General features: G+C 54.4%; 3 protein-coding genes across 3 annotated transcripts; 2 read left to right on the forward strand and 1 right to left on the reverse strand.

The window, feature by feature from the left end:
* Positions 1–577: 577 nt before the first annotated feature.
* ColSpa_10244 (esterase) lies at positions 578–1,586 on the forward strand (the record flags this gene model as incomplete). The annotated part of the gene is made up of 2 exons (XM_049276456.1): positions 578–728; positions 802–1,586. 2 exons carry the CDS (start codon positions 578–580, stop codon positions 1,584–1,586), a joined length of 936 nt encoding a protein of 311 aa, XP_049132413.1.
* A 1,766-nt stretch (positions 1,587–3,352) lies between these two features.
* ColSpa_10245 (ZEB2-regulated ABC transporter 1) lies at positions 3,353–8,106 on the reverse strand (the record flags this gene model as incomplete). The annotated part of the gene is given in 5 exon segments (XM_049276457.1): positions 3,353–6,148; positions 6,199–6,798; positions 6,822–7,237; positions 7,376–7,819; positions 7,836–8,106. 5 exon segments carry the CDS (start codon positions 8,104–8,106, stop codon positions 3,353–3,355), a joined length of 4,527 nt encoding a protein of 1,508 aa, XP_049132414.1.
* A 687-nt stretch (positions 8,107–8,793) lies between these two features.
* ColSpa_10246 (uncharacterized protein) lies at positions 8,794–9,109 on the forward strand (the record flags this gene model as incomplete). The annotated part of the gene is given in 3 exon segments (XM_049276458.1): positions 8,794–8,817; positions 8,884–9,026; positions 9,046–9,109. The coding sequence occupies 3 exon segments, from the start codon at positions 8,794–8,796 to the stop codon at positions 9,107–9,109; spliced, it is 231 nt and encodes a 76-aa protein (XP_049132415.1).
* Between the last annotated feature and the right edge of the window lie 321 nt (positions 9,110–9,430).

Genomic DNA, 9,430 nt, shown 5'->3' on the forward strand with positions numbered 1-9,430 from the left:
GTGTAGAAGTCAAAGAAAAACAGCCATCACAATGTGGTCCTGATCACCCCACCCCATTCCAATTTCTATTATATCCGGACTTCTAGATGAGTTTTGATCGAAACGTAGTAGTGACAAGCCGACAAACTTGTAAACCATAAGTAGTAGAGCTGTTCGATGCTCTGTCGACTTTCCTTGACGAGAGAATAAGTAGTGGCGCAAAGACGAACGACGCTCTTAGGCACTATCGTTCTCTAAGTCTTGTGTCAGGTGGTTTTGTTCGTTGCTTAGAGACACTTCGCAAAAGGGGCTGAGAAAAGCCGCCCAAGTGGCTCAGAGACCGTCGATATCGTGCCGATTAGCCGAACTCCCACAACCAACAATCAGAGCTGTTAGCCTCTTAGGCTCACTCGTCTGAATTAGGCAGGTGCAATTGCTGCGCCTCAGGAACCATGCAGGGATCCACTGGGTGCAATTGGTTATGTATAAATTTGGTTAACTGCAAATAATTCAACCACCGGTCTCGGTAGACTTCACCTGTGCTGTGGCTAATGTTTCCTTTTTTTCGTGACTATCGTGGAAAGCATAAAAAGTGAAAATGGCACACTCGTACTTGGAGTACGCGCGACTTAAGGCGATCATAACGGCTCTCCGATTCTTTGATGGAGAAAAGCCAGCAACACCAAGCCCGGACGACTCTTTCAAGTACGTTTCCCGTGATAGCAAACGCGAGTTAAAGGTCAATGTTTGTAAGTTGGTCCTAATTTGATATGTTCTCCCGTGTTGCGACACGCATGGAACATGGAAACTAAAAGCCCCAAGACCGCTCCAAGATTGCTTCCAACCCAACCCCAGTCCTGGTGAACTGGAACGGTGGCGCATTCGTGTTTGATGGCCACGGCTCCGACGAGCCATTCTGCCGACACATCGCCGATAAAACGGCGTACGCCGTACTCGACGCTAGCTACGCGTTGGCGCCGGAGTACCCGTTCCCCTCAGCGCTAGAGGACGTGGAAGATCTGGTATTGAAGGTCTTTGAGCAGCCGGCCGAGTACGACGTGAGAAACGTTGTTCTCTCTGGATTCAGCTCGGGCGGAAATCTCGCGCTTGCCGCAGCTGCCAATCTGAAAAAGGAAGCCAAGCTGGGAATCAACTCTGTCCGAGGAGTCTCAGTCTTCTACCCGCCTACTAACATGGCGATTCCTCCCGCCGAAAAAAGGCATTTGGACGGATCTCTACCTGATATCCCCGCACTGCTCGGAGTCCTCATGAACACTTTTAGGTCTGCGTATCTGCCGCCTGGAGTAGACCCCGTCGACCCCCGCATCTCCGTCCTCGAAGCGGATCCGGTTGCGTTCCCCGAGAATATTCTGATCATCGCTGCCGAGAAGGATAGACTTGCACCGGAAGCCCGAGAACTGGCTGGCAAATTGGAGCATGCTGGTAAGAATGTTTTATTTAAGATTTTCGACGGCGTTAGGCATGGTTGGGATAAGACGAAGGATGAAGCTTCCAACGAAGCGAGAGTGCGAGATGAAGCTTACAGCTTAGTGGTCAACTTCTTGTCGTCGATGGTGGGCGTTGAAGATCCTGATAAAAGAACATAACTCTAGCTCATTCTGAGCAACACGCACAATGTTAGCTGGCTGTCCATCCACATTACTTACTTTCAGACTGTTCAGAGTGATGCACTATCGATCCAAAGATGTGGACCTAATGCAAGCAGGGGGTCCAACCTCGGCCATTACTAGCCTGGATAACAGCTATAAAATGAGCAATATCAACCAGGGCGGATAGGGAAGTATGATTTGGCAGCTTTTCGTCACCTTGTTGTCAGACCAACATTGTGCTCGCTGCATCCATCTTACTGTTTAATGTGCTTGATTGCACTCTGCCTTGCTAATACAATTCAAATATTCTTGGCCCGCTGACTTCCTACAGATGGGTGGATGCCTAAACTAAAATATCCATGACGAGGTGCGTAGTAAGCTAGCTTATGGAAAGCATGTGTCTGGACCTAGAGTACATTTAAATGTACACCATAACTTTGACTTGGAACTTGCACAACACGTTCGGCTTCTCAGATTCAGCACTGCGATCTTAACCTCCCCAAGGACCGCAAAACGCAAGTATGCCTTACCACAGTCTTCAACCCTCACCAATCACTCAATCACCCAAGCATCTGAGCCTTGTCTGACGATACAGGGGTCAAAGGGTGGGCTGCATTTTGTAACCATCCCAAGGACCTCGAGAGCTACCACCGCATCACGCCGCAATCAACACACAACGAGAACCCAAGCAATGCACTTGCACTTCTCCTGTTTTTCCCGGCAGCCCAATGTCTCTGCCATCTTCGTCCTTTGTGGTTGTCTCCCATTTCTAGGCAGTTCCTCGCCATTTTCAAAATTCGACAGGTGACGACCCTTGCAAAGTGATCTTACAACTGCGTGCCACCCACCTCCCAGGAGGTTTTACCACACTGTGGTCCGCATACAAAGCCCGCACAAAGATATCCCTGGCAAACACATGTACCACGCCGAGCATTCAGAAAGACACTACAGGAAGCCAGCCACATCATGAGCGTTGTGGTCATCGCAAACCTACCTCACGCCCACTACGCGTCTCACGACTTACCAATCAGTTCGGGCGGAAACTTCGTGGCTTTCCATTGCACTTTTAACCTCCCCCGAGCGCTGCAAAGTAAGGCGGACGTATCGCCTCCAACCCAGCGAAAGCGCCAAGAACCGGTAGGCTAATGCGGCTTACATGCCTAATAGGTAGCTAGCGTGTATCTATGCACGATAGCCTGCCCACCCTCCGTTACACGGTTGGTTACACTGCAATTTATCCCCCCCCCAAGGGGATGTTCTACGCTCTTCTTTGCCCACATGCAGCAACGACATATCCCATCAACAGTCTTCGACCCGCAGCCTGAAGAGAAACCCTCGTTCCGCGGTCTCCGAGGCGCCTTGCTCCACACACTACCAAACACATAGAATCGCATAGCTTCACTGAGACATCCTATAGAACCAGTTCAAGTTCACGGAATTTTACTTCTAGGTATCTATTAAGAGGAGCAATAGAAAAAGAGGGAGGTGATTACTCTCTAAAGAGCCCCTTCTGGGGGGCAAACTTAGTACACGGATCATACCAATCCGCCGTGCAAATCGGAAACAATAAACAACAGCCTCGGATCACATTGATCTGTCAAAGGCCACAAAACGTCCCCTTACAAGGTTTGCACCCGAGCTTGCCTCTCTAAATAGCTCGTTCATTACACACATATGGCACTATGTTCGATTTCATTTTTCTCTTCATTCCTTTCTCATCCTCTCGTATCGGGAATCAAAACTTTTGTTGCGTGACCGGCCGCTTATTCGGTCTTCTTCTTGCCAAATAGGCCACCCTTCTTCGGCACTCTCGCCAGCCAGTACAGACCCAAGGCGGCGAAAATGTTAATGATGATGTAGACCCAGGCAATGCCAAAGTTCCTCCAGCGGTCGGCGTAGTCGCTCTTGACGCTGGCCAGGAACACGTTGGTGTCCTGGACCGTGCAGAACTGGCAGTCGGTAGTAGCGTTGTTGTCCAAGAGATATCCACCTGCTTGCTGCATGTAACTGTTCATGAACTGGAAGCAGGTCTCCCCAGAAGGAGGATCGAAGTGCAGGAATTCATTGGAAGCACAGTAGACCTGAGTGTTGGCAACTGCCGTTGACAGCATGCCTGACACTATGTATGTGAATGGTGATACACGATACATGAAGATCCAGAAGCGGGGGATGGAGTCGGGGTTGGCGAGGACACCGCAGAAGATGAGGCAGAGCATGAAGAGCAAGTTGGCAATGTTACCACCAGCCTCCGCGGTCTCGAAACCGGCAATGATGAAGTCGGTAAAGGTCGAGGTGAAGAGCATGAAGACGAGGAGGTAGAGGAACATTAGCGCGCCACGCTCGGCGACCTGGTCGGCGGGGATGGCGTTCTGGTAGAGACCAACAGGGTAGTACCAGCAGAAGTACATGATGGCAGCCATTAGCGTGTTCCACGGGAGTTCGACAATGATCTGACTGAGCATGAAGACCTTCCATCCGTACACCTTGGACGGGCGCTCTCGCACCTCATACAGGGATCGCTGAATGACGAAATGGGGCATGGTTTGCTGGACAAGCTGGCCAAAAACGGTGAGCAGGTTGAAAATGGCGAACATCTGATTCTGAAGACCCTGTTGGGTGTTGGGAGCCTTGAAGAAGACGAAACCAATGAAAGCGGCGACGAGCGTGCAAAGGGCAGTCTTGGCGTAGATGTACGAAGGGGTTCTCCAGTATTGTTGGAAGACGCGGTGGGTAACCTCCTTGAGCTGGCCGAAGAAGGGGGCAGCAAATTCGTTGTAGCTGGTCTTGTCCACAGTGGGGGGCTGCTGCTCACCACGCTCGTCCTTGAGTCTCTGGAGTTCGGCCTGAACGTCCTGGTACTCCTTGGAGTTGCGCCACGCCTGGTGCCAGTCGATGTCGGTGTGGGAGCCCGGAGCGGCACCAATGACCTCCAACATCCATTCGGCGGGGTTGGCATCGTGGGGGCAGGGGAAGCCGCCGTTCTGCTCAAAGTAGGAAGTCATGACCTTGGAGTTCTCGCCAATGTCACCAAAGTAAACAGTGCGACCACCCTTGGCGAGGAAGAGAAGACGATCGAACCGCTGGAAGAGCATTGCGGAAGGCTGATGGATGGTGCAGAGAATGGCTTGCCCGCTCTTGGTCAACTTCTCCAAGAGGTCGAGAATGGCCCAGGAAGTTTGCGAGTCGAGACCAGAAGTAGGCTCATCGACGAAGAGCAGCAGGGGAGGCTTGGCGACAAGCTCGACACCAATAGTCAGACGCTTGCGCTGTTCGACATTGAGACCTTCACCTGGAACACCGACAACGGCGTCGGCGTACTCCTCCATATCAAGCAGCTTGATGACCTCCTCGACGTAATCGAGCTTCTCCTGCTTCGGGACATGGGCGGGCTGACGAAGAAGGGCGCTGAAGTTCAGTGCCTCGCGGACGGTTGTGGTCTGCAAGTGCAGATCCTGCTGCTGGACATAGCCGGTCTTGCGCTGGAAGGATGTGTCACGTTGCCAACCGTCGACCAACATCTCGCCAGTGATGACACCCATGGAAATACGGTCAGCCAAACAGTCCAGAAGCGTGGTCTTGCCGGCACCAGAGACACCCATAAGAGCAGTCAAGGTACCAGGCTTGACCCAACCGTCGACGTTATCCAGAATGCGTCTCGTTTCGTTCTTGATCTGGACTTCGTAGCAGACGTTGTTCCAGTGGAAGGTAGACTTCTGCTCCTCGATGAGACCATCGTTCTTCTCGTTGACGCGGTTGCGGTCGGCAGTGGTGACGGGTCCAACACGGATGTCTTCGGGATCATCGGTGTGCTTCTCGTTGAGGGCAGCAGGCTTGTGTCCACGACGGAATACGAGGACCTCACCCTTGGACTTCTTCTCCGAGACCAACTCGGCGGTGATCATGTACGTCATCAGGAAGAAGAGCATAAAGGCAATAAGGATCCCGAAATTGCGCCAGCGGTGGGCATACTCGTAACGGAAACCAGAGCCGACGTAGTTATCGCCGTTGACAAAGTCAAGACCGGCAACAGAGCCGACGGCGCTGCAGACACGCTGAGAAGAGGGCAGGTTCTCGTATCCAGGGATGTCGGGGTTGGGCACGAAACTGCTCCTCGAACAGGAGAAGTTGCGGTCGTGGAACTCATTGACAATGAGGGCCTCGAAGGCGTAGGCCAGGGGATCGAGGTAATTCAACCAACGGCACCAGCCCAGCATGTAGTCGATGGGAATGACAAAGCCGGTGAAAATGACAAGGTCCAAGATGAGAATGGCAGCGGGAACCATGGCTTGCGACAGGGTTCGGGACGACGAAGCAATGGTTCTAAAGATCATGGACATCGTAAGGACGGTGAAGAACGAGATCAGGAGGAAGAAGAAGAATGCTCCAGGCTCGCGGCGCAGGTTCGTCATGAAGTAGAGAACCAGGTTGAAGACGATGGTGTTCATAATCTTGTATGGCATGTCGCACAGCATGGACGCAACGGCTTCGGCAGACGGGTGGTACAGGGCGTAGCGAGCGTGCTTCTCGACAATTGGACGTTGGGCGTAGAGCGTGAGAATCTGGGAACGGTTAGCAGGGCTGGCGCATTGAAGGCAGAGTGGACGCATACCTCGAGGGCACTGGAGAAGGCGTTCATGAGCAGGGCGAAGAAGAGGAGGGCACCGCGCTGGAAGAAACTCTCGGTGGTCATTTGCAGGTTGTAGAAGACACTTCCGATGATGAGACCCATGCCGACGTTTCCGATGAGAGAACCGACAGTAATGCTGGGATCACCGATCAGGCGTCGGAATCCACGCCACAAGCAAAGCTGGATCTGTTGGAGATAGGACAGCGTGAAGGGAGACTTGGCGCGCTGTCCCTTGGCCTGCTGGGCCTTCTTCGAGGCACGGAAAGCCTCGGCATCAGGGCCGTTGAGGGGGTGAGACTGCTTGTACTCTTCGATCTCGGCCTGCAAGGCCTTATAGTTGGGGCTGTTCTTCCATGCCGTGGCGAACTCGTCGGGTGTGCGAGGGGCTCTGCCTTCCCAGCCCGGACGGACGTGACGCTCCTGGGGACTCGTCATGGAAGTGAGGAAATCGGGGGTAGTGGCACGAGCGGGGCAGTCGTAGCCAAGGTCGACAAAGTACTGCTTGGCATCGGTGGCCTTGCCGAAGAAGATCTGGCGACCCTCGTACAAGACGGCCACCTTATCGAACAGGTCGTAGGCGCTCTGGGGGCCTGGTAGATGGACACGCAGGCGGTGTTGTCAAAGAGCTCGGTTTGCAGACGGAGCGTCTTGCAGAACTCGATGGCGTTGGCGGAATCCAGACCACGGGTGCTGTTGTCCCAGCACTGGAGAGGGGCGCCAGAAAGGGCGGCCTCGGCGATGGTGACACGCTTGCGCTCACCACCGGAAACACCACGGATGTACTCGTTACCAACGCGGGTGTTGATGGTGTGAGAAATGCCGAAAAGGGCCATGACCACGTCCCTCAAGTGCTGGGCGAAGGTGTTCTTGTCGAGACCCTCGGGAAGCTGGCGGGGCTGACGAGCGCGAGCAGCAAAGGTCAAGGTGTCGCCGACAGACAGCTGGGGGAAATGGACATCCACCTCGGCCGTGTAGATAGCCTCACCACGATGATGGGTGTGCATCTCCTGGGCGGTCATTCCTGGGTTATGTCAGCACTGGAGAATTCACGTATCGTTAGACAAGGCGTGGGGGTTCCGTGTCCTGCAGGCCAGAGGTCACAACGCCGGCCACACATTGAACCCCACGCACCTCGCTTTAGAGCGTTTGCGCTGCTTACCCTGGTAATTGAAGTAGGAATCGTCATCAGTGTAGAGACCGTTGGTCTCACCAGCGATGGTCTTGAGGAAAGTCGAGCAACCGGAACCGGGGGGGCCCAGGACGACCAACATCTCGCCCTTGCGGACCAGACCATCGAAGTTGCGGAGAATATCGATTCTCGTCTTTCCACCGCCAGTGATCTTGCGTGCCAGACCGGCGACACTCAACCAGATGTTTCCGACATCCTTCTGGTAGTCGGTGGCCTGGCCGAAACCAAAGACATTCAGGTTCTGGAAAGCGACACCCGAGGTGCGGAACGACGCGCCGTTCTGCGAGACGAGATCGACAATGGCGCGGGCCCAGGCGCGGCCGTTGAAGTTGGGCGAGTTGGGGTTCAGAGGCGAGGTCTCGTCGGCGAAGAAGGGGTTCCCCCGACGGAGCCAGTGGCCGAGGCGTGGGAGTACTTGCGGGCGAGCGACTGCACCATGGAGTGGCGGCGCTCCATCTCGGAATCCTCATCGCCCTCGGCGGAGATCTTGTCGCTGTCCTGGGGGTCAAGGGCTTCTTGTGTGTCGAGTCGCTAGCCGCGACCTCGGTGACGGACGTCGCGGCGGTGTCGATGGTTTTTTGGCTTGCGGGAGCAATCTCCTCCTCCTCGTGGTGATTATTGCGGCCAGAGCTGATTGGGACGCCAGACGTCTGCGCCGTGCTGTCATAATTAGGGACGGAAGCCATCCCGGCGAAAGCCATGGTAGATCGTGGGGGCGGGTGTTGCCACGAACCCAAAGATTAGGAGTGTTGCGCTTGTCAGACGGGAAGCCGTTGGATCGCTGGGTGTACAAGGACCACCCGCTCGGCACAGCTCGTGTGTGTGAATGCCTGTTTCTCGCTCGAGCGTCGGTTCTCGAAGAGGCGGGCTACTCCAATCGTCTTCGGTATTAGTTACTAAGAGCCCAAAAAAGGGACTTGAAGTGGGGTATGATTAAAGGACCGACGCGAAAAGAAGAGATTGGGGGAGGACGAGACGGAGGAAGAGAAGGGGAGGGAGGAGGTTGAAGATAATGGACGGAAAGGGAAGGGTATATGAAGCAACCGGATGGAGTTGGTGGTCAGAGAAATAATAAAGATGATCCCGGTACTTCGGGGTTACCAGGATGCAGGTGCGGCGTGTGTCGAGGGGCAAGTCAGAAAAAAAATAAAAAAGATGGGACGAGATGGAGCTGGACCGGGCTGGGTTGCAGGGGCAGGCAAATGAGAGAGGGAGTGGTCCGAAGGCGGGACAGAAAGGACTAGGTGCTCGGAATAAACACAATAAAACAACAAAGCAAAGAAAGCAACGCAGATGCTAGCGTCCATACCTAGCTACGCAGGCAGTCCAGTCCTCTGCCCCAACTTGGCAAATACCAGAACCGAAACTTCGAATCATCCCCGAAGTAGATGCCCACCCTGTTGTGGCATAAGGTAGGTACTGGTAGGTATGGAGGAAGGTACAGCAAGGTACGTACCCGTCCTCTTGGCTGACCACAGAGCCAAGAGAAAGAGCAACGAGGTAGGCACGTCCGCACGAGGCATCGACTCAAGATACGCCGCCTGCAGCACGACAGCGGTACGTATATGCTGGGCCTCCCAGTGCAGTACCTACCGTACACGTACATATGGATGCCGACACGGTAAGCTACCTGGGTATAGCACTACCACATGGAAGACCAGAATAGGTAGTGTAAACGATGACGCGCCCGACGGGGCCCACTGAGTGCCCCGAACCCCTAGCTCCACTCCAGCGCCCCTCTGCCAATTGTTCACCCGCCAGGGAAAGGCCCTCCGCGCCACGAAAACGACGGGTCGCACCATGTGGGAGACGGCACAAGGGCCATGTGAGAATGCTGCACTTGCGGACTTTGGGTCAGAGATCATCACAGCAGCCTTGGCGTCACGAGCGAGAGTCCAAACTCCGCAACACCAGCGGGGGGGCAGAGGATGCAGTGCGCGCGCCCCGTGGGAATTGCACCACTGCCACGTGGAGTCGCTCGCGAGAAGGAGAGCCGAAACTCTGATAATCAGAGAGAGAGAGAGA

Source organism: Colletotrichum spaethianum (assembly GCF_022836535.1).
Source record: "Colletotrichum spaethianum MAFF 239500 DNA, contig34, whole genome shotgun sequence".
NCBI lineage: Eukaryota > Fungi > Ascomycota > Sordariomycetes > Glomerellales > Glomerellaceae > Colletotrichum > Colletotrichum spaethianum.